This window comes from Myodes glareolus, chromosome 13 (genome assembly GCF_982192425.1).
Source record: "Myodes glareolus chromosome 13, mMyoGla1.1, whole genome shotgun sequence".
Classification (NCBI taxonomy): domain Eukaryota; kingdom Metazoa; phylum Chordata; class Mammalia; order Rodentia; family Cricetidae; genus Myodes; species Myodes glareolus.
The window spans coordinates 54,704,882-54,730,309 of record NC_142038.1 but is presented as its reverse complement, the minus strand read 5'-3'; the positions used below and the strand labels follow the sequence as shown (position 1 = coordinate 54,730,309).

The following is a 25,428-nucleotide window of genomic DNA, read 5'->3' as shown; positions in this document are numbered from 1 at the left end:
AGAGCAAGAACCTCAGGGTTAAAGGTCAAAGGGACAGCAAGTCCTTTCCCAAGCTGGGGGCTTCCTGTGGCAGGGAAGCAGCTGTGCACAGGGCTTTCTGGCAGCTGGCACGAGGCCTTGTCCAATCTCCACCTACCTCCAGATGGAATCCAGAGCCTTGAGCTGGGCTCTAGCCAACAGGCGGGAAAGAGGCCATTGTCTGTTACTACATGGGCCAGAGGGTTGTACAAAAAACATTGTTTTAGAAGAATGTATAAAAATTAAAATTTATAAACCTGAGGGCAGTGGCCAGCACGCCCCCAGAAGGTCAGATGATATAAGGATCTAAAGGAAGTACCAGGCCAAGCTGAGAGGTGGCAGGGGAGGAGGAGATCAGGATGCCATTCAGTTGTGCACTTAGCATGCCGTGTGTTTGGGGTCCTCTCTACTTGCTTCAATGTCTCATTTACTGGCCTTTTAGTATACATCAGGTTTCGGTCTGGGAGCTATAGGGGTGATTTCTCAAGGACATTTCTGGCGTTTGCCCGTGGAATGGTGCCACCTTTGAGTGTTAACATGGCCTATATAATCACTACCTGCTTCTGAATGGCTCACTTAACAATTCATCATGCCTGGCCCTAAGCAGGAGACAGGGGGCCGGGGGAGGGTGTGGGCACAGAGTCACTCAGGAGGTCAGATTCTTGAGAGGGGGGCAGATGCAGGACCCACTGGGACTGCAAAGCAGCCTTGTTGTAGGTTTGTTTAGTGGATGACTTCCAAGGCTAATTTTTTTTTTAATGACTTGGGTTACATACATAAACAAGCCCTTGATAGACAAGCAGATGCGTTCAGAGGAAGGTACCTGGACATCTAGGAGCTGGATACAGGTTGGAAGGGTGAAGGTGGAAAGTCAGGCAGCATGGGCAGACATATGAGGGCCATCAGAGAAGGCTTCAGGTAGAGTGGGGCAGGTCTGACCACAGGAATGGAGAGACAGTATTAGTAGGTGGTCACGGATCATGGCAGGAACACAGGCCCGGCTGAGGAGCTGTGGCATGCCTGGTGGCTGTCACACAGGGTTCTGGGTTGGTTAACCAGGTACAACTCTTGCAGTGAGCAGAACACCTTGCCTTGCATATGCTTGCTGCCAAGAGGCAGCTGACACCCACTCAGGTGGACCTCGGCTGCCTGTGTCTGACAGCCTCCACCACCAGCCTGGCTTAGTACTTAGCAAGTTGGAAGCCTGAACCTGGCAGGCCTCCCTGATCCTTTGTTGTTCCCTTTGTCAAATACCAAGCATGCTGGGGGTGATCCAGGCAAGGTCCACACCAGGGCTTGGCCTAAAAGCACTAATAATACTATTACACTGTCAAAAGCAAGTAATAACAGCCTTGCCGCCTGCTGCTGGGAGACTGCTTGAGGGTACCCACATCTGCATGTCAGTTTTGCTTTCTCCTAAACCAGCACTGCTAGGCATGGCTCCAGGTGACTTCTGTCCCCCAAGCGGCTACTGTGAAGCTGATTGTTAAACCCACCAACAGGAGAGAGAGCTGAGGCCCTGAGATATTGGGATTCCCTCCAAAACCAGTGAACGCCCAGGTCTGACACCACACAAGTGCAGATAGACGGATGGATGGACTAGGCTCTGGCAGGCACTCCCCACCAAAGTAATAGCATGTCTTATCAGTCATCAAACATGCTTAGAGTCTCTTGTAATTAGAGAGGCATACTCCAAAGTGACCACATTTCCTACCCATCAATTCAGCTGAGATGGTGAGAGTGAGCAAGTCTGGGGGCGATTTGCTGTCCTTATAAATGGTCATGAACATTAGAAACTGGAGAGGAAGTTCAGTCCATAAACTACACAAAAGAGAACCCAAGTTTGATCACCAGAACCCATGAGAAAATGCTGGGTGTGGTGGTACATATTGGTAACCCCAGTGCTGGGGAAACAGAGATAGGTAGGAAGAACTCACGGGCAGGTCAGCCTAACCTACTCAGTGAGTTCCAGGACAGCAAGAGGCCCTGTCTGAAACAAAAGGTGAAAAGCACCTGAGAAATGACATCTGAGGTTGCACACGGGCCTGCATGCATGGCAGCACAGATAGGTGCACACTCAACACTCATGAACACGAACAAACATGTACACATGCACACGTACACACGTGTGCACCCCTCTCACACACACAACTGTCATGATCTTCTGGAGGACAGTTTCTGAGAATTTAAGAATATTTTAAACACACAAAATGTTTGTCTCAGATTAAATCTCAGAATAGGACACTTTATCCTGAGCTCTGACAATCACATATAGGTAAAATTCCACATACAAAGAGGGCTCCTGTCACCCAGAGATTAATCCATTTGGTTTTCTTAACCTCTCCCCACTCACTGTAGAAACAGTTACCCACTTCCACTACACACACACACACACACACACACACACACACACACACACACACACAAAATGCCTCTTGCTCCACAGCCCTCCGCTTCCCAGAGTGTTTTGCAAGTCTCTAAATTACTTTCCAAACTGAGGGTACCCTGGGAAAGGTCCAGATGCTTACTGTGCCGGCCCCATGAGACTCCCAGTGTCCCCAGCATTGAGGGATTGCACAAGGGTTGAGAGATATAATTTCACTTGGCACCTCTGGCCACCCTCTCTGCCTCTGCCAGCGACAGCAAATTCTATATAAAGCTGCCAAACCTGGCATCTCTATGCTAAGCAGTGACCCCTTTCATCCAAGGGCAAGGCACCAGACCGCCTGTGCATAGCTTGCTGGTAATGGTGACAACCAGGCCTAGAAGAAGCCTAAACCCTGCTGGATCTAGGCAGACCCCCGACACAGGGAAGTCAATTCTCTCTGCTCCGAACTCAGGCACTGAGTAGCTACAGCTTCATCATGGAGACAGGATGCAGACACATCCTGTCTGGGTTAGCAGCAAGAAATAGGGCTCCCATAGCAGGGACCCTGCCACAGATCCAATGGGGACAGTAATCTGGAGAACTATCTGAGCAAAGACTGTAACCCCATCAGCCTTGGAAGAGAGGTGTTTGCAGCTGTTGGCCAAGCAAGGTCTGCACACACGTGCCCGTGCAACCACAAACGAGAACCTGAGTCAGCCACAGACTGAAATAAACGCGTGTGAACCCAGGTGCTAGGCAGCCTCAACTCTCAAGCATTTACAGGCACCTCATTCTTACAATCCAATGAGAAATGTTCTATGAGGCTTTCTCACTTTGTGGATGCCGAAACTGGAGCTGAGACCTCACAGTTCCATTGCAGGCAACATGCAGGATAGCATGTACTGGTGACGGAGATGGGCACACAGTCATAGACCACACACCACCAATATAAGGTACCTATCTAAGCACACAAGACAGGGGCCCTGAGGGACCTCCATCGCCAACATTTATAGGACTTAACAAAGAGTGGCGGTACACCAGGGGTGTAGTTCAGTTGGTAGCATGCTTGCTTAGCATCATGGAGAACAAAGTTCCCTCTTTAGTATGGCATTAGCTCTGTGTGCTGCCACATGCCTGTGATCACAATACTTGAGAGGTGAAGGCAGGAGGATCAGAAGTTTAACTTTGACTACATGTGGCCTGGTCCAATTTACAAACTAGCCTGGATTACATAAAACCCTGCCTCAAAAATATAAATAAATAAATAATATTAAAAAGGCCTTTGCGATCCCTTATTGTCTTATTATTGTGTGAGAGAACGCTATGTAATTCCTCTCTGAGGTAAGGGGTAAAACAGATAAACAGTTGTGTTCTTTTAAAAACAACACTTTAGATTGCAAAAGCCCCAAAGCAGAGCAAAGCAGAGCAAAGCAGAGCAAAGCAGAGCAAAGCAGAGGAGAGCAGGCGCGGAGAGGCCCATCAGTGTTTCCTACATCCGGATACTCTCACTGACTGCTCTTGTCACCAAGAAGTTAAAGCCTTTAAAAAGACGGTCGTTTTTGTTTGTTTGTTGTTTCGTAATCCCGAAGAGTCAAGGAGAGCGGATCTCACAAAGTTTTGTGCCTGTCCCAGGGCCAGTGGGCCAGGAAGAACTGTTGGAGATTTTTGGAGTTTTCCCCCCGAGTTGGCCCGGGTTCTCTGGTGCGAACTTGACCGGACTGCTGCGGCTTGTCTTGGGTGGGGGTGAGGAGTTCGTTTGGGGTGGAGTGTGTGGTGGGTGCCTGGTTGCTAAAGGCTCGGCCTCTCCCTCCCTCGGGTCCCGGACCCTTCCCAAACCCCACACAAAGAAACAGCGCGCCACCGCTGGGCTCGTGGCCTCTTTGGGCTGGGGGCCCGGCCTGCGGCTCCCTGACTCAGACACCGCGCGCTCCGTGCGCCCCGGGTCAGGCGGGGATCCGGGGCAGTCCCGCTACTCACCGTGGTGCGCGGGAGGCGGCGGCGTGCTCTCGGGGTTGCTCATGGCCACGCGGCGGCGGAGACACGCGGTGGGCGCACTGGGCTGTGGGGGTCCCCAGCTCCTGGACCCTGCCTCTCGGTTGTAGCCGGGACTCGCACTCCGCGCGGCGAGCAGAAGGGAGGGGCTCCGCCCCAAGATAGGCACACTTCAACTTTTTTTTTTCTACAACTTGGCCATGAGGTTCCCACCCAATTTTTTTTTTTAAACACACACCCGCCCACTTCCGAATGTTTTCTTCTGCGCTCTAACTTTCTGCTCAAACCTCACAGTTCACCGTGTTTCTGTTTCCATCTGCCACTATCAAAAGCTTGGGGTTAGACAGCCCTCCTCCCCTCCCCCCACTCCCACCCCCGTGTGTGCACTGGAAAAGTCCCACGTGAGACCCAGTGGCCTGGCTGGGCACTGTCCAAATAGGGACAGATAAGCGTTTCAAGCATGGCTTGAATGCTTGGTCCTGTGCAACCGAAACCAACCTAAAAATTTCTTTTTTTAAAAAACCGATTCCTCTTAATTAACATTAATCGTTGTATATATTTACAGGGTTTGGCACAATATTTCAGGGCATACATAGGCTGTGTACTGGTGGGGTCAATTAGCATTTCTAACTCTACCAATCTTTTACTTTTGGAGATATCCTGCTCAGGGTGTGTGTGTGTGTGTGTGTGTGTGTGTGTGTGTGTGTGTGTACCACTTACCCAATCTTGCCCTAATTTCCCCGCCTGTCACTGGTCACTAATAATTGCTACTTTGAGATGACATTGTAGATTCTACAAGACAGGTAAAACTTGTGTTTTATGCTGTGCGTCTGGCTCAGTTTACGTCATCCTTTCTGCGAGGGGTGGGAGGCCTTCCGTGTCACCTGACAGCGTCACCAGCATGTGTCATTATCTGAGTAGTGCTGTCACCCTGCAAGCATGAGGACCCGAGTTCAATTCCAGTGTCTTAGTTACTTTTCTTGTTGCCGTGATGAAATAAGGTTTATTCTGGTTTGTTGTTTGAAGGTAACAGTTTATCATTTCAGAAAAGGCATGGCAGCGGAAACTTGAGGCATCTACATCGGGAAGCAGAATGGGGGCGGGGGATGCTAACACTCAGCTCACAATTAAACAATTAAACAATTAAAAAATGCCAAATGTAGTGTCACACGCTTGTAAACCCAGCACTGGAGAAGTGGAGGCAGGTAAATTCCTTGAGTTGGCTGGCCAGCGAGCCTAGGTTGCTTGGTGAGTTCCAGGTTATTGGGACACCCTGTCTTAAAAACCCGAGGTAGATGGTATCGAAGGAACAGCGGTTGAGGCTGACCTCTGACCCCCACACGCTGCCCCATTCAAACTGAAGTCCCTTTAATTCGTCACCCGACATGTGACATGGCCGCATCAGGGTTAGAAGGATGTTAAAGACTTTTGATGTGCTCAGAGCTGTTGCTGTAGCCATTCAAGTCTCAGTCAAAATGACCGGCGGTGGCCTTGGAGCCTCTTGCCAATACTAAGCCCTCAATTTCAGACTGGTGTTAATTCTGCGACGAGAAACAATTGTATCTGCGGCTGTCTCTGTCCCTGTAGCTGTGATACAACATCCCGCCAAGTGCAACTTAAGGAGGGAAAGGTTGGTTTGGACTCACAGTTGAAAGGCACAATCCTTCCTGGGAAAGCCCTGGTGGCCGCAGGAAGCGAGAGGCTCCTGGGGAACTGGATCAGCCGTCCGGAAGCAGTGAGTCATGATGCTGGCGCTAAGGCCACTTTCTCCTTTATGTGCTGCTTGGGACCTCTGCCCGCAGGATGGTGCTACCTAGATTTAGGCTGGATCTCCCACACCTCTAATTAACCTTACCTAGGTACCCTATCGCAGGCAAGCTCAGACGCCCGTCTCCCGGTGACTGTATCAAGCTGGTGATTGACACTAACCATCCTACAGGAGAACTCATCAATAATGACGCTGTGCTAGATCCCAACAAAATAATACTCTTAAAGTGACAGCCGGGAGGGTGGCGGCGGCAGGCAGAGATAACGTTGATCCTTAAACCTTACACCCGACCAAGGGATAACTTGACTAGGACAGGTCTTCTCCTGTCTCTTTTCTGGAGATTTAAGATAGACATGCCGGCTTCTCACACAGAGCAAGCTGTTACAGGCCAGGATGCAGTAAAGTTGAAGAGTGTCGAGGGGTAGGACCCCGTGGTACAGGTCACGGTGGCCAGGCCTGAGGACAGTGCGGGGCTTTAATTCAGTACCAGAGGCTGGACGATTAGAAGGCTGATCAGCTCCTAGGAGGAAGTCAACAGAACACGACAGAGATGAGCCGGGTGACTCTGAGGTAGGACATGCCTGAAAACCATAATGGTGTCTACATTGCTTTTCTACTGTAAGAAAAAATGAAAAAAAAAAAAGAGGCAAATAACCAGAAAGGTGTGGAAGGAGCTGGAGATATTGCTTGGTGGTTGAAACCTGAATTCGTGAGTGTAGCTCCCAGGACCCACAGAAGAAGCCTGGCACAATTCTGAATGCACCCATGACATCAGCTGTAACTCGGGCACAGGGTGTTAGGAGTGTAGACCTAAATGACTTCCCTCCCTCCCTCCCTGCCTCCCTCCCTCCCTGCCTCCCTCCCTCCCTGCCTCCCTCCCTCCCTGCCTCCCTCCCTCCTTCCCTCCCTGCCTCCCTCCCTCCCTTCCTGGGTGTGGATGGAGAGCAGAGGTCAACCCTGAGTGTCTTCTTGAGTCACTTGTGAAACAGGGTTTCTCAGTGAATCTCACTGAACCTGGAGATTGCTGATTTGATTAGACTAATTGGCTGTAAGTCCCAGTGATCCTCCTGTCTCTGGTTCCCCAGAGTTGGATCACAGCCTGTGGCCCTGCACCCAGCTGTCATTGGGTGCTGGGTGCTGAACTCAGGTCCTCATGCTTGCTTGGCAAGGCAAACACTTTACTGACCAAACCATCCCCCTAGCCCCAGGAGAGGCTTTCTGAAGGGGATTTCCGCTATTGTTATTTTTGGAAGCAGGGGATTGGCTGGGCAGAAATCCTAAGTTTCAACCTTGTTTTGATTAATGAGTTCATTAGGGTAATTCCAGTTCAGAGATGTTGCTATAACTACAGCCAAGGCAACTGGAATTTATTAGCTAATATCAGACTGTCTTCCAATGTGTATCAGTTTCTGTTGTTGGGAGACAGGCATGGGGTTCACAGTGTTTTATCTTCCAAACATTTGGTACTTTGGTTCTTTTACATTTCCTGACTATATCAGGTATTGGAGCATCTCACTGTGTCTTAACTTGGCACACATCGATACCTGTCAGGTAACATGGCCAATGAGCTGAATGAAGTACTTGAAATCAAAATGGGATCCTGGGTTATTAGATGGACTGAGGAATTTGGGTTTTGGTATTGTGGTGGCTAGTTTAGTTGCCAAATTGACAGAACCTGTAATCAACTGGGAAGCAGGTGTCAATGAGTAATTATCTTGATCATGTTGCCTTGTACGCATGTCTTTAGGGAATTATCTTGTTTACCTAACTGGCACAGGGGACCTGAACTGAGTTAAGAGCAGAGAAGTCTAGCTTAGTACCAGGCATGCGTACATTCACCCTCTTGTTGTGGGAGTAACTTCCGCTGCCTCAACCAATAGTCGCTGAAATCCCCACAGTGCAGCGGGGAGCGACTTCCGCTCCGTCAGCCAATAGCTGCTAAAATACCAGCCCACTGGGGCGTGGTATATTTCTCTTTTAAAAAGAGAAGCAGATCCGGATCAGGCTCTCTTGGTTCCGGCTCTTGGTTCCGGTGCTTGCTCCTGGCTCCTGCTCCCGGCTCCTGCTCCCGGCTCCTGCGACTTGGCTCCCTTCCTGACCGTTTATGGTGTATGTAAGTTTTACCCCCCAAAATAAATAACCCCTTAAAACATAACTGGTGTGGGATTGATTCGCCGATACCCTCTCACTGCTCCTGGAGGTGGTATGACTAGTTTCTCTGCATCCCTGCCTTGGCTCCCCTACAGTGATGAACTATAACTGTAATCCAAGTGTAAGTTGATCTTTGTCAGGTTGTTTTAATCACGGGACAGAAATGAAATCAAGACAGGAATGGATTCACGCACTAATACTGGGTTTGTTTTTCTCTCTTCTGTATACATTTTTTTTTCTTTTTTGGAATGTGTCACATAGAATGTGGCTTGGAAGCTGAAGGTACTCTATAAGTGGGGGCTTATTATTATCTTTATTTTTGCTTGGTGGTGTTACTCATTGATGGAAAAAAGAACCCACCAAGTCAGAGTAATCTGGCAGAGTTCTGGGGAGCAGTGGGTGTCAGGCTTAATGGAGAGTTGCCTGCTGGATGAACCCCCATGATGGTTTGTTATATCATCTAACAAATATGCACTCTTCCTGTCCTCAGCATGAGTCTGCAGTCAGCCAGCCAGTCCTGCCAGAGCTCTGCTGTGTTTGGAGGAATATTAGAGGCTCTCCCTGCCACTGCATCTAGCCGAAGCCTGGAATGTTCTCCTGGGGTGGAGGGGATCTTGGCCCTCTGCTTCAGCCCTTCGCAGTGTGCAGAGCACGCTCAGATGGTCACTGTTTCTCTAGCCCTTTGGGGTGGATGGTTCTTACTACACCATTCTGATTTGTGTATAGCTCATCAGGACCTGCTGGAAATGACACTCTGGGACATATAATAATTTTATTGTCTATGGCAATAGTAAAAACTGATGAATATGAAGTGGAGTTTCTTTTCTGGTAAGAATGGATTTGACTGAAAGGAAAAAGACTAGATAAAAGTCATAGTTTTCTGACTACTGGTACACTTGAAGTGTGAAGACGAGACTAGAGTCTTGAAGGATGGAAGCAAGCTGGGTGTGAATATAGAAATATTTGCAAAACAGTAAACTGTAGATGGCATTCTTTGTACATATAAGGAAAAGGTTTATACGAGCTGTGAAGAATTCTGTTCTTTTTCCTCCCACCAGCCTATCCACTCATCTGTCCATCCACTTATCCTCCCATCATTTGTTCAGTGGTGCGGGAGAATTGTCTGTATTCTGTCAATCATGTTTTAAATAAACGCTGATTGGCCGGGCAGGAGGTGTAGGCGGGAAAACCAGGCAGGAAGTGGAAATGATGCAAGGAGAGCAGGAGAATTCTGGGGAAGAGGAAGTTGATTCCTCCCACTCCTGCCCAGATCACGGAAGCAGCAGGATGTGAGTTGCCCCACTGAAAAAGGTACTGAGCCACATGGCTAACATAGATCAGAAAAATGGGTTAATCAAGATGTGAGAGTTAGCCAGTAAGAAGCCTGACCTAGCGGGCCAATCAGCATTATAACTTACAGAGATTTCAGTGTGATTTTTCTCTGGGACTAAACAGCTGGGGGGCCGGGCAGGACAGATACCCCAACAAGCCAGCCCCCATCATGTTACAGTTCAGCAGCTATTCATGGGTGACCCAAGGTACTCAGGGGGACAAAGAAGGAATAAAATAGAGTTGCCTTGAACAATAACAGAGCACTGGAGATAAAGACTTCTCAGAAAAGAGAGATCGTCTTGATGATGCTAATTGAAGAGGGATTATCCACCGTAGGGTGGGCTGTATATCCATGTTTTGGGATCATAGAATACATATTTTAAAAAAAAGGTAGCTAAGCACCAGCATTCATCTTTTCTGCTTATGGCTGTGAATGCAATGTGACCAGGCACTGTGCCCTCCTGCGGCCATGCCTTCCTTGCCGTGATGGGCTGTACACCCTGAAGTGTAAGCCTAAGTAAGCCTTTCCCTTAAGTTGTTTTTGTTGGGTATTTTATGGCAGCAACAACAGGATTTACTAAGACACCAATTCTCTGAACTATGTCTGGTCTATATTAAATTGTTTTTACATTAAAACAAAGCAGAAAGCAGTCTCTACTGATGAGCATCTGAAGCAGCAGCACGTCATCCCCTAGCCTAGTCCTCTTCTGGCTTTTGCCGCCTTCCTTACCTGCAGTCCACAGTGGACTATGTCTACTATCTCTGTGTCCCTGTAAGAACTGATGAGGTAACTCATACAAAATATGAATGATGTCTGGCAAATAGTGGAATCTCAACCATGTTTTCAGTAGCAGCACATCTTCATGCACTTCTGCGGGGACTTCAGACAGGCAATCAAACACAGAATTGCTAGGTGAAGGGTCGATAAACTTCAAATAGTTGAGAGCTCTCAGACAGCTGGTAATTTTCATTTTGGACTTTTCTATCATAAGGAATTCCCAATTAGAGGGACCAGGAAAACGATTCAGTGGGTAAAACATTTATTCATACAGTGTGAGGGCTTGTGTTCGCATTCTCAGAGCCCAGATGAAGCCAGATGCAGTAGCAAGTGCCAATCAATCCGTGGGCTTCTGTGGCGAGAATGAAGGCCTCGTGAGACGCCTCAGGAGCTTGTGGGCCAGTTAACCTGGTGCGCTGGACTTGTCTTAGAGGAGGTAGAAAGTGAAGACCAAGGCCTGAGCTTGTCCTCTGACCTCTGTATATGTGCTATGGTATGCATGTGCCTGTGCACACACAAGCGTGCACAGCATACATACATCACGTGTGCATACATAAAGTGTAAAAAATTATATCAGTCATCAGACACAGCTTTAAGGAAATCAGCTTCACAGCATAGAGAATTATTAAAGCAGCAATCTTGAGGGGCTCAGTTCTGCAGAAAGAAATGATGACAGGGAGAGCTGACACTGGCATCGGTTTTTCTGCTGAGGCTTTCGCTTGTGGACAGTCACAGCTGTGGCGTCTGAAAAGAGTTAATGGCATTCTTTTTAAGGCTGAAGAGAAAATGGAATTCAGGACCCATGGGGGAGGGAGCTCTGGTAAGACTCCAGCTTGTATGTGGGCGTTCAGAGCTGTAGTGTGCATTAGTGTGCTGTGTGGGCTCTCTGACTTGGTGTGCAGTGTGTGTGCGCTGACATGGTAGTGTACATTAGTGTGCTGTGTGTGCTCGGACATGTTAGTGTGCATTAGTGCCCTATGTGCACTTTGACATGTTAGTGTGCATTAGTGTGCTGTGTGCGCTCTGACATGTTAATGTGCATTAGTGCCCTATGTGCACTTTGACATATTAGTGTGCATTAGTGTGCTGTGTGCGCTCTGACATGTTAATGTGCATTAGTGCCCTATGTGCACTTTGACATATTAGTGTGCTGTGTGCGCTCTGACATGTTAATGTGCATTAGTGCCCTATGTGCACTTTGACATGTTAGTGTGCATTAGTGTGAGGTATGTACTCTCTGACATTATAGTGTGTCCACCTCTGTTTTGAGATAAGGCCTTTCACTGACCTGAAACACATCAAGTAGGGTAGACTGACCTATGAGCAAGCACTAGGGCTCTGTTTGTCCCACCTCCCCGGAGCTGACATTCCGTAAGTGTATCACACACCTGGCCTTTTAAGATGTATGTTCTGGCCATCAATCTGAGGTCTCTCTGCTTGCAAGGCAAACGCTTAACTGACTGAAGCACACCCCAGCCTAAATGCATTGTTCTTAGCTGTGTCATGAAGTTCTGCAGGTTTTGGTGAATACAGTGTCATGTAGCTTTGATTACAGTAAACAATAGTCTCGCTGCTGCTGCCATGGGCCTGCCATTTCTCACCTGCTCTTCCATCTCTCCGAAGCTGTTAGCAGCCTCTTATTTTTCTCTCATTCTTTGGCTTCCTGTGACTGAGATAGTCTTTCTGTAAGGCCAAGGGTAATGTGAACTTTCCACATAGCCCAAGCTGTCTCCAAGCTCCCTATTCTCTGCCAGCCACCCCATGCTGCGGTTGCAGTATTGTACCAACATGGCTGGCTGGCTGATTGCTGAGTCTTAGGACAATGGCTGATCTACTTTAGCAAATAATTGAACCCAAGAGAGAATTACGAAGACCTCTGATTCATAGGTAATTTGGATAGGAATGGTGGGCAATCTCGAAACATCCTAGGACTGATCAGCACCTGGAGTGGGATACGTCCTGTGAGACATTGCTGTGGGATCTGTACTCGCCAGGAAGTAGCAGAATCAAGCTGACTTGGGGACAGCTAGCCGTAGCGTGCAGGAGCTTGGAGAGTTACCTGGGTTGGGATTAAAATCCATGTTTCTGGTCACTGTTTCAGTGTTGAATATGAATATATGGAAAATACCCCTTAACTCTCTTCTCTAACACTCTTCCAAATGTATTTTTGTTTTATTTATGAACAGATGTGTATGTACCTGGTCCATTGGGGTCAAAAGAGAGCTTCAGATCTCCTGGAGCTGGAGCTGCAGACGGTTGTTACCTGTCCTGTGGGCGCTGGGCGCTGAACTCCAGCTTCTGCAGGAGCAGCCAGAGCTCTTAACCTCCAAGACATCTTTTTATCCCCAATGCTACCAAATTTCTGATCTCTCTAATTTTCCTTATTCTGAATAGCTTTAAAAACTCCTCTTTTGTTTTCCTGTGATGCCTCCTTCAGCCTTTGTTTATGGAGAGATATCCTTTGCTCTTTCACATTTGTATGGCTGTCTGATCAGATGGATGCTTCTCTTCAGCTGGTCAGCATCTTGACCCCACACCCTCTTGATGGTTTCCCTCCTAGAGAGAAGCCGGATGTCATCCTCATCTTTGCTCCTCTACAGACAAGGTGTCTCTCCTGCGCTTTCTTCCGAGAGGTTCTGAGCTGGTCAAAAACCCCACCTACTCTGTCTTGGAGCCGGAGACAGGGAGATTCCAAAGTTCGGGTCTTTCTGGGTTAAAAGGGGGGAGAGTTTAAGGGCAGTTTAAGCCATTTAGCAAAACCTACCTTAAAATAAAAAGTAAAAAGGACTGGGGATGTAGCTCAGTGGTGCAGATTAGCTACTTAGCCCGTCTGAGATCTCAGATCCCCGGTAGCTTATCTTGGCCTCGTGTTCTGTGGTTGGGATATTACAGACCTTTATCTGTGTGTGATGAGTCTATCTTTGGCATTCTCTCACTTTGCTAGACCAATGGCTTGATGCCAATTCGTAATTTTGAAAATTTCTCAGGCATTATTATTTCACATGACCCCGCTATTCCTTTCTGAAGAATATTTTATCCTTGAGGACTGCACTGTATTTTCATTAATTTCATTCCTAAGTATTTAATTTTGTTTTGACAAAGGCTAAATTTTCTTCTTTTCTAATAGCTCATTGTTAATCACAGAAAGCCAAATTATTCCTTGGGGTGCCCTTGTAACTTGCAAATAGCCCTGCTCAATTATTTATTAGATATGTAAATTCAGTATAATTTTGATTCTGTGGTTTAAATACAATTTTATTTATTTTTTGACTTTTTAAATAAGTTCATGTGTGTGAATGTGTAAGTATGTGTGAGTATGTGTGTGTGTGTTTTCCATATAGCAGTGTATATACACGCATGTGGAGGTCAGAGGGCAACCTAGGTGTTACGCTCAGGAATGCCATCCACCTCTTTTGAGACAGCCTTTCATTGGCTTGGAGCTTGTCAAATAGGCCAGCTGGTTAGCAAACCCCAGAGACCCACCTGTCTCCCCTCTCCACTGCTAAGATTACAGTACCATTATGCCTGCCTTGTCTAAAACTTGGGGCCTTGTGCTTCTAATTCCAGTATTTACTGCCTGAGCCATCTCCCCAGGCTTATTAGGGTTTCCTATGCAAGTCATCACATTTGAAATGTCTGTCGAGTATTTTATTTCTAATCAAAGGTTTTCTAAACTATTTCATAATAAAACAAGTGAAGATGGTAGTCCATCCAAAAGCCCCCCTGTCGCCTGTCAAAGTTGTTCCACGTTATCTGGTTTACTTGCAGGAGTCTGCCCCTGAAACATTATGGTGAGGCATCCTGTGAATGGTGCCCTTCAGAGCAAACGTGCAGACAGCGGTGAACCTGCTACTAACAGAGGAGAAGGTCCTTGGTGTCTACAGTGACTTGGGAAGTTTGGAAACGTCTGCCTTGTCTGTCTATCAGGTTTGTCCTTTGACTGACTCCATTTAATGTGAAGATGGATACAGCAAGGTTATCCTGGTGACAGCCAGCTATTTGGCTGGCTGAAACAGGAAGTATTGATGTATTGTGGGTTCAGAACCTTCCTGGGCTATAGAACCATTAAATAGCTACCCTGAACTACTTTGTTGAGACTCTTCAAAATAAAAATTGAAAACGGAACAAGGGATATAGTGCAGTGGTAAGAGGATTGCCTAGCATGTGTGGATATTCAATACATACACACACACACACACACACACACACACACACACACACACACACTAGTGGAAAGCATATATAACAATAATTAAAGAAAAAGAGGCCTTCAATTTCACAGGGAATGGGTGGTGTCATGGAAAGAGAGGGAAAGGGGAAATGATACAATTTTATTTTAATTAAAAATCATGATCTATATATTAGGTTAAATCATTCCGCCCCCTCTTCTCCAGGCTGGGAAGGATCATGAAGGTAGTGATGGTAATGACATAGATTGCATTTGTAGCTGAGCATTCCGTTGACCCTTCTCTACATTTGGTCAGTGGTGAGTTTCTGCACTAACCACCATCCGCGGCCTGAAGGAACTTCCCTGATGAGTCTGAGAGTTGTACTACTCTATGAGTATAGAGACACAGCGTTAGAGGACAGTTCGGCACTCTGTCCACTTAGCAGAAAAGTTGTAGTAGGTTCCCCGCTGGGCCCTGGAACATTTGTGTCTACAGCTGTGCAGATCATGAAGCAGCACAAGGGTTTGTTCCGGTCTACGGTTCAAGGAGGTTGTTCCATCATGATGTAGAAGACGTGGCAGCAGAAACAGGAGGCCGGCTGTTCATATTGCAACTACATTCAGGAAGCAAGAGGAAGCAGGAAGTGGGGCCAGGCTGTGAAGCCTCAATGCTCGCCCACAGGGATGAGGCTGGACCTCCGACAGGTCCCACTGCTTTCCCAGGCAGTGCCACCGACTGAGTGCCATCACAGCCTGTGGGGACATTTCTCCTTCACACCCCAGAGCCGTCTTTGCGTCAGTACAACTCCATAACAAACATGAAAGTCAGTTCACAACTTTGCCTTTTTAAAAGATTATTTTTCTATTCTAAGTATTTTATCTTTCTATGTAAATGTTAGGGTCAGCTTGTCAGTGTCTTCAGCACAGCCTACTAAAGTCCTCATTGAGACTGCAGCAGATCTACATGAACTTTTAGAGTGTTGGCATCTCAGGATCTGACCTTGTCAGTAATGCCCATGTTATACCACCCTTCTTATTTAGCTCTTCATTAATATCCATCACGAATGTTGTATTTCTTTGTCTAAACTTCTGAGCATTCGCCCCCACTAAATTCATTTTAAGCAATATGTTTCTATATAGTTAAAAATAATATAGTTTGAAATTTGATATTTTTTATCACAGAACAGGCCTAAATCAGAGAAGTAATACTACAACTTGGAGAAAAATCTCAAATATGTAATTAATTATAGCGATGAGATATAATGTAGGGTCATTAAGAAGTCTGTCTGGGCCAGGAGGTGGTGGTGCACACCTTTTCTCACAGCACTTGGAAGGCAGAGGCAGACGGATCTCTGTGAGTTCGAGTTTGAGGCCAGCCTGGTCTACAGAGCTAGTTCCAGGACAGCCAGGGCTACACAGAGAAACCCTGTCTCAAAAAAAAGGGGGGGGGAGAAAGAAAGAAAGAGAGAGAGAGGGAGGGAGGGAAGGAGAAAGAAAGAAAGAAAGAAAGAAAGAAAGAAAGAAAGGAAGGAAGGAAGAAAGAAAGAAAGAACTGGAGAGATGGCTCGGTGGTCAAGAGCACTGGCTGCTCTTCCAGAGAACCCAAGTTCAATTCCCAGTACCCACATGGCAGCTCACAACTGTCTATAACCCCAATTTCAGGGGACCTGACACCTTTACACCAATGCACATAAAATAAAGTTATTTAAAAGAGAGAGAGAGAGGGAGGGAGGGAGGGAGGGAGGGAGGGAGGGAGGAAGGAAGGAAGGAAAGTTTGGCTGGTACACACCCTCCAATATACAGGACAAGAGTGATGAGTAAAGGACAAACCAGACCCTATACTCACAAAACAGAACTGTGTCTGCCTCCCTGAACATGTGACAGTGACCAGACTGTCCCCTCTCCCCGACAACACCCTGCAGATTCACTAATGAAGCCTGTGATTGTCCCCTTGACAGGATCCAGACTCACCTAAGGGACAAGCCTCTGGGCATGCCTGTGGTGTGACCACATCTTTAAGTTCCTGTTGCCTGGACGTCTCAACAATGACGAACTGTGGCCTGGAGTCCTGAGCTGAAATAAACCAGCTCTTCCTTAGTGGCTTCTGTCAGCAGCCGGGAATGGGACAGGGTTCTGGGCTGAATGAAAGGGGAAAGTGAGCAGAGCGTCAGCATTTATCTTTCTCTGGTGCTTGATTGTGGTGGCCATGCGGCCAGCTCCCTGTTGCCATGCGTTTCCTGCCACAATGGATGGACTGCATTCTCAAATTGTGAGCCAAAACAATCCCGTCCTTCCCTAAGCTGTTATTTTTTTCAGGTATTTTACCACGGTCACAAGAAAAGTAGTTGATTCAAAGCACTAACTGATGCAATTGCCTTTGGAGTAAATGCATAAGGTTGGGAGAGGTCACTTCATTAGGGGTGGTCCTAGGTGTGTGGGTGATAGCTGTATAAAAGGAGGAGAGATGAAGTTATACCTTTCTTTGTTATATAAGGACAATGCAAGAGAACATCTGCTGTCTGTAAGCCAAGGGAAGAGGTCTCACTGGAAGCTGAACGTGCCCAACTCTCTGACTCTGGATGCCCAGCTTCCAGAACAGAGAAATAATTTCTGTCGCTTTAGCCACCCACTTGACAACCTTTTGGCATGACAGCCAGACATGATTAGAACGCACAGTGACCTTTTCATTGTAAGTGACTTTCGGGTCAAGCCCGTTTCCCTGGCCATGTGACTGCAGTCCTATATGGGCTAGGGTTTATAGCAGGTGAGAAGACACAGGGAAAGGGGTGGGTAAGCTCCAGACCTGGCTGCTGCTCCCTCCAGTGTGGGCATCATCAGCTGTACAGCAAACGCCAGCTCTAACAACCCCAGGGAGTGCTGAGTGTGGAAGCAGCACATTTTCACCTTCATCTTTAAAATATAAAAAATGCTCTTACCCCCCTGTGCACATGTGTGTGTTTATACGTGTGTGTGGTATGCACATGTGTGTTCAAGGGTGTGCAGGTTCACATATGTATATGTGCATGTGCAGGCCAGAGGGCAAACTTGGCTGCTGTTTCTCAGATGTCATTCACCTGTTTTTGAGACAGGGTCTCTCACTTTCATGGAAATTGTCAAATTGGTTAGATTGGCTGGCTAATAAATCCCAGGGACCCAGTTATTTCTTCTATGATTATGAAAGCCCACTGCATCTCTGACTTTACCTTTAATATAAACATACATACAAACAAACAAGAAATCTGTGGCTTCTGGGGTTGGGACTGAGCACTTAGTACTTGCAGGATGCTAATCAGCTATCACACAATATAAAGGCAATACATATTGTTGACAGAAAGGTAGAAATATGGCTTATACTTTTACACTGATCCCTTATCATATGCATTTTATAAATTGATTTATTTAAATTTTGTTGAATTTTTAGGCTTTTTTTAAACTTTCTTTTTAAAAATTGAAAGTTTTTGTAAAAATTTTCACTCATACATTACATCTCTACCGCAGTTTCCCCACCCTCCATTCCTCCCATTCCCTTCCCTCACCTCCCATCTCCTCCAGATCCATTCCCTGCACCACCCCACCATCAAAAAAAGAAAGCAGGCCTCCCAGGGATATTCGCTGAACATGGCCTAGCAAGTACCAATAAAACTAGGCACAAACCCTTATATTAAGGCTATCGAGAAAATGTAGTAGGAAGAAAAGGGTCTCAAGTGCAGGCAAAAGAGTCAGAAGACACACACATACGCCACTCCCACTGTCGGAAGTCCCAGAAGAACGCCCAGCTACACAACCATAAGTATATGCAGAGGACACAGCTCAGACCCATACAGGGCCCATGATTGTTGCTTCGGTCTCTGAGTCACTATGAGTCCTGCTTAATTGGTTCTGTGTTCTCTTGGTGTCCTTTACCACTCTGGCTCCTGCAATCCATCCTCTCCCTTTTCTGCAAGGTTCCCCTAGCTCCACCTAGTGTCTGGCTGTGGGTCTCTGTATCTGCTCCCATTGGTTTCTGGATGTTACTCCTCTGAGAACAAATGGGCTAGGAAACAATCTATGAGTTATAGCAGAAATATCAATAGGAATCATTTCATTGACTTTTCTTTTTTAAACCAATCTTGTTTGGTTCTTTCCTGGGTCTCTGGGTCATCCTCTTCTGGTTCCTGGCCATCCAGGCTGTGTCAGTGTCAGGCCTGGGCTGCTTCTTGTGTCATGGGCCTCAAGCTGTACTAGTCATTGGTTGGCCACTCCCACAAGTTCTGTGTCACCTTACTCCAGCACATCTTGCAGACAGGACAAATTGTAGGTCAAAGGATGTGTGACTGGGTTGATGTCCCAGTCACACTGCTAGGAGCCTCGCCTAGTTATAGAGATGGCCAAATTTGGCTCCATGTGCCCCATTACTCCACTTTGCAAAGGTCATTCTCATAGATTCCAGAGATGCAGGGCTGGTTCAACATACGAAAATCTATCAACATGTGATCCATCATATAAATAAGCAGAACGAAAAAAACCATATGATCATTTCATTAGATGCTGAAAAAACATTTGACGAAATTCAACACCCATTTATGATAAAGGTCTTGGAGAGCTCAGAGATATAAGGAACATATCTAAATATAATAAAAGCAATATACAGCAAGCTGACAGCCAACATCAAATTAAATGGAGAGAAATTCAAAGCAATTCCACTAAAATCAGGAAAAATACAAGGCTGTCCACTCTCTCCATATCTCTTCAACCTAGTTCTTGAAGTTCTAGCTAGAGCAATAAGACAACAAAAGGAGATCAAGGGGATTCAGATCGGAAAGGAAGAAGTCAAACTTTTGTTATTTGCAGATGATATGATAGTATATATAAGTGAACCCCAAAACTCTACCAGAGAACTCCTACAGCTGATAAATACCTTCAGTGATGTGGCAGGATACAAGATTAACTAAAAAAAATCAGTAGCCCTCCTATACACAAATGATAAAGAAGCTGAGAGAGAAATCAGAGAAACATTACCTCTCACAATAGCTACAAATAACATAGAATATCATGGGATAACACTAATCAAAGAAGTGAAAGACCTATTTGACAAGGACTTGCTAAGTCTTTGAAGGAAGAAATTGAAGAAGATACCAGAAAAATGGAAAGATCTTCCATGCTCTTGGACAGGTAGGATCAACATAGTAAAAATAGCAATCCTACCAAAAGCAGTCTATAGATTCAATGCAATCTCCATCAAAATCCCAATACAATTCTATACAGACCTTGAAAGAACAATAATAAACTTCATATGGAAAAACAAGAAACCCAGGGTATCCAAAACAATCCTGCCAATAAAGGAACTTCTGGAGGCATCACCATCCCTGACATCAAACTCTATTACAGAGCTACAGTAAAGAAAACAGCTTTGTATTGGCATAAAAACACAGAGGTTGACCAATGGAATCAAATCAAAGACCCAGATATTGATCCACACATCTATGAACACCTGATTTTTGACAAAGAAGCTAAAATTATACAATGGAAAAAATATCATCAGCAAATGGTGTTGGCATAACTGAATGTCAGCAGGTAGAAGAATGAAAATAGATTCATATCTATCGCCATGCACCAAACTCAAGTCCAAATGGATTAAAGACCTCAATATAAATCCTACCTAACTGACCATGATAGTAGAGAAAGTGGGAAGTAGTAGGAAGTGGGCACAGGAGACCACTTCCTAAATATCACTCCTCTCTGAGGAGTGGATGGGGGTGGGGTGGGAGGGTGTGTGGAGGGAATGGGAGGAGGGGAGGGAGTGGGAACTTGGATTGATAATTTTTTTAAAAAAAATCTAATAAATTTTAAAAAAGAAAGGAAAAAATTCTTAAGTCAAAAGCTTCCAAGCTTGGAATAAACAGAAGCCATGAAAAAATGCAGAATGAAGTACTTGAGGAGACAAGGACCAAGTGATACCAAATCAAAATCCTCTAAAGGCAAAGAAAACCAAAAACAGCAACCAAATGCCTTCAAAAGATTAAAAGCAAACAAATGCTGAAAATAAGACAAGTAGTCAGAAAATCCATTGCTTCTAATAGAACTGAAAGCAGGCAAGGAGACAAAATGCCAGACCAAACGCCTGGACCAAAATGCTTCTAATGCAAGCAAGCCAAATAGATGCCTTAAACCAATTACCTTGATAGCAAACCTAAACCAAATTTGTTCCTTAATAACCAGATGTGGAATAAACAAATGGACCATCAACTAAATCAAGGGAGGTCCAAGAAAACGTTAAGAACACACTGCAACCAACATTTTAAACAAATGAAAATATCCATAGTCCATTTTTTGGGAGTGTGGTCATAGTTTTTCAGACCACTTCCTGCTGAATTGGGGTGCTGATAATCTATGGGGACCTAAAGAAAATTTAGAATTAAGATGAAGTCATGGCTAGAGTATACTGTGAGGCTTGATCATCTCAGCCAGCAGTCTTGAGAATTTTCTGGATGTAGAACTCAGACATCTGGGCCACCACTCCTATTGGAGATTTCTCAGGGGTTTTCCTTGATCAAACCTTATTTATCTTAGCCCAGATTAAATCCATAGCTTCTTATTTTCTGTGGAAACAAAAGCAAAACCTCTTCTCCAAAGTAGCATATCTGTGGTTACAAGTTGTTATGGATAATGGTCAGGATAAAAGCTAAATAAAAATATTAAATTCAGAGTTCTTGTTTTTTTTTTAAAAAAAAACAAAAACAGGGAGATTGCTGTGGGACAATGGTTTTACCCTGTAAACGTTTGTTTCTTCTTCTTGTTTAATAAAATACTGATTGGCTGGTAGATTGACAGGGAGACCATGCAGGAAGTAGAGGCGGGGCAATGAGAGCAGGAGAATTCTGGGAAGAGGATTCTGCAGTTTGCAGTCGTGACCCAGCCAAAGAAGCAAGATGTGACTGCCTCACCGAATAAGGTACAGAGCCATGTGGCTAACAAAGACAAGAAAAATGGGCTAATATAAGTTATAAAAGTTAATAAGAAGTCTAAGCTACTAGGCCGATCAGTTTATAAGTTAAAAAAAAGAACACACCACAATCTATTGAGCATACACTAAGCTGCATCAGTCCATCCAGCCCATACTTTGCTTCCTCCAGTGAAAAGCAGGTGTTTGCACTGCTGATGCAAACACAGCTCTCAGATTGAAAAGCAGAGGAGATTATTCTAGAACCAAATATGAGAGACGTGGCCAGAGAACATGGATTTATTTGGGTTACTTCAAATCCCGTGTTCCAGTGTGGAGGAGGTTTCGTGAAGCTTACACAGCAACAGAACAGAGAAAGTCATAAATCGAGACACTTTTCAACTATATTGCTGGCAACCATCAGAGAAGAGGATTCCAGCCAAGTGGAGAAACCTCCACCACAGGCTTCAGATGCTATCTGATAGCATTCTTAGTCTTTTGATTGATGGAGAATAAGGTTTTGTTAACTTAATACATTCCAAGAATTTTTATCTGTTAGTTGCAGGATGTTAAATCCTATGCCAGAGTAGGTAAGGATTTGGTATTAGAGGGAGCTAAAGACAACGAGAGATTAACTATAATTGGGCTCTGGACCTGCAACGTCCCAATCTCTCCTCATCGTTGAAGGTCTAATCATCCCGCCTGCAGCACGGCTTAAATCAGCTGTCACACACACTTCATTCCAGGGATTTTGTTCCCAGTTCTCTCTTTCCACCATGTGGCTTCTGGGGATGGAACCAGGTCATCAGACTTGGAAATAAGAACCTTTGCCCACAGATCTATCTTATCTCTTGTCTGTATTTTTTCAGGTTTAATTTTTCTAGCACCATTTGTAATATAATAATAATAATAATAATAATAATAATAATAATAATAATAATAATAATAATAATAATAATATTTTTCACGGGCTGAAGTGTAGCTTAGTGGCAGAGGGTTTCCCTATCATGTGTAAGGTCCTAGGTTCAATCTCCAGCACCATAAGTAATTAAATAAGTAAATCTTTTTTTTTTTTGGCCAGATATTCCTTGTTTATTTACATGTGAAAGGGGTTGAATACAGTCACCACGGATGTAGCAAGCACACCCAACAGCAGCAAGACCTCCCAAGGAACTGAACGTTGACTACAGTCTAGCATGTGTGTATCTACATACTTAAATGAATTTCTTGGCTTAGGAAAACAAAACAAAAAAGCACAAAACCTATCTGAAGATAAATACAAGATATAAAATGCAATGAAAAACACAAAATAAAATAAGCAAATCTTTTACATGAGTGAAGATAAAAGAATCCCTTTCTGGGGCTCTAATGCCCCTGGAGAAAATCAACAGACTGCATGGATCTAGTTATGGATCATTTATTTCATTGGTGTGTGTGTCTTTCAGTTTCCCATTGTCTTCTTTAATAAGATTTTCTTTAGTATGATCTTATATTAAGTCATATTAGTGAACCAGATATCGAGAGTCCTCCACCCACACCAAGTAGAGGTGGCCCTGGGACTAGCTGCCAAGAGTGTGTGTGTGTTTGGGGGGGGGGGTCCTCTTTTCTGATGCCCGTGCGATCAGCCCCAGTATCTATCGGGAATTTAAAGGGTTTTGGTGGGTCGGCAGTCGACAGCATGGGAGATGACAAGCTGGCTGCCCTGGACTGATTCTGATGGCAATCGAGGGGAGGTGCGCCCTCTGGTGGTCTTTGGCCTAACTGCCAACCTCCCACGGAGGCTTATACACTAAAGAATATGAGCTACAAGTTAAACAGGGACGAGCTGCTCATCCTAATTACAGAGATGAGAAACTCAGACAGGATATTTTCCAGGTTTATCCCCAATCCTAAGGGCCACTGCTTGCTCCCTGGTGCCAAAAATCCAGTGGGTTCCTGGGGACCCGGTGTGGGTTGAGCAGTGGCCTTTACCTTCCTTTAAACAACTGTTACTGGGGCATGTCTGGCCATCTATGATAATAATGTTTCCAAGGACTGTCCCACCCCTGAGGATTGCTTTTCTGCTTTTTCCCCAGAGAAAACCCAGAAGACGCCGGAGCCATCCTGGTCCCTCAGATGGGAGGGCCCTGAAAGGTGGCGGGCCCCACTCACTTGGCAACATGGGCGGTGGCGATGACTACGTGGTGTGCACCGGATGGCCGGATAGCTGAGGAAATCGCCTCCCGAGAAGAAGTTGAAGTGCTATGCCTGGAAAAAACGTTGGTTTATACTGCGGAGCGGCCAGATGAGTGGCGACCCGGATGTTCTGGAATACTACAAGAGCAAACGCTCCAAGAAACCCCTCTGCGGATCGTCAGCCTAAACTTCTGTGATCAGTGGTTTCAGGCTTGACTTTCACCATGAACGAGCTGCAGGATAGTTTTGTGTTTGACATCACGACCACTGAGCACATTTTCTACCTGGTGGCTGAGACAGAGGCCGGCATGAATAAGTGGGTCCACAGCATCTGCCAGATCTGCGGCTTCATGAGCACAGACTCCCTGAGAAACATTTCTGCAGCCAGTCACGGTCCTCGTTCTCCTCGGGCTGAGTTCAGCAGCTTCAAGTCAGCACCTGCTCAGAGAAGGGAAGTCCTCCGCCCCTTCCCACATCAGTCTGCCTTGTTCGCCAGGGCCTCTCAGGAGTCTTTCCACCTACACCAATGAATCAGCCCAAGGACAGAAAACGTGAGGAGTGTCGGCTTCTCTCAGGGTGCCTGGCAGAAGAGTGATACAGCCATACAAAAAATTGTCCAGGGCCATAGACGCTATCAACAGAGCCACTGGTCACGTCCATGGCTTCTACAGCCTTCCCAAGACAAACCTACACAATACAGAATTCAAAGACAGTACTTAGGACCTCCCCCGTAGTCTGGCTTCACACAGCCACACCAAGGGCAGCCTCACAGGGTCCGAGACAGTTAATGAGGATGTGGACACCTTCTGGACACCCAGCTATACCCTGTGTCGGGAGTTTGGAGACCCCCTAGTGGACAATATGGATGTTCCAATCACTTCTCTCTCAGCCTACCAGATTCATTTCCCTAACCGGCCATGCCTAACTCCTCATCTTTTTCTTAATAAATAATGAAGAGTGCAGTGTTAGCATCCAGGTGAACCTGTCCCTGCCCCTTGAAGACCTGACAGTGCATCACCTCTGCATCATGCCTGCATACATGGCAGACAGTACCCTATCCCTTGAAAAGGTGAAGCTCCACCTTCTTCTCCCTCTTCTTTCTCTTTCTCTCTCTGCATCTCCCTCTCTTCCTTTCTGCTCTCTTTCTCTATCCCTTCCCCCTCCCCACTCCCTTTATCTCAATAAAATTCCCCACTTGAGCTCTGTCTGCATGGTGTGTCTGTTCCTCACTCACCATGGGCTCTCACCTGTCGTGGTTTGGACCTACCCACTGCCAAGGGCCCACTCATGCAGAATCATAACAGCCATCCCTGGGCTGGTGATCCTAGATTCTTAAGAAAGCAGGCTGAGAAAACCATGAGAGCAATCAAGTTAGCAACACCCTTCCATGGCCTCAGCATGATCTCCTGTTGACAGGAGATCTTCTTGACTTCCTTCTCTGACTTCCTGCAATGAAGAATAGTGATTTGGAAGTGTAAGGCATACAAACCCTTTCCTCCCTAAGTTGCTTTTGGTCATGGTGTCTCATCCCAGCAATTGTCCCCCCTAAGACAAGAGGCTACCATGGAACCCCTTCTTTTATTCCTACATTCTCCTTTTTCCTCCTCGTCTCCTCCTTCTCTTCTTCCATCTCCTTTTCTTTCTCCTCTTCTTTCCTTTTTACTCCTTCACCTTCTCTTTTTGCTTCTCTTCCTTCTCTTTTTCTTCTTGTTTTGAGACTGGCTATCATTGTGTGTCCTGAGTAGCTTCAATCCCCCCT

General features: G+C 45.8%; 1 protein-coding gene across 2 annotated transcripts in view; it reads right to left on the bottom strand.

The window, feature by feature from the left end:
* Positions 1-4,711, bottom strand: part of Gypc (glycophorin C (Gerbich blood group)) — a 35,408-nt gene extending 30,697 nt beyond the window's left edge. Inside the window, exons 1-2 of one of the 2 annotated variants that reach the window (XM_048442523.3) lie at positions 4,364-4,711; positions 842-952 (exon numbers count right to left, since the gene is read on the bottom strand). Coding sequence is in view for 1 of the 2 variants with exons in the window: in XM_048442520.3 (XP_048298477.2) it covers positions 4,364-4,406 (43 nt within the window). In the remaining variant the exon portion in view is untranslated. The remainder of the gene's footprint in view (positions 1-841; positions 953-4,363) is intronic. The other variant, XM_048442520.3, reaches the window with a different exon arrangement.
* Positions 4,712-25,428: the final 20,717 nt, after the last annotated feature.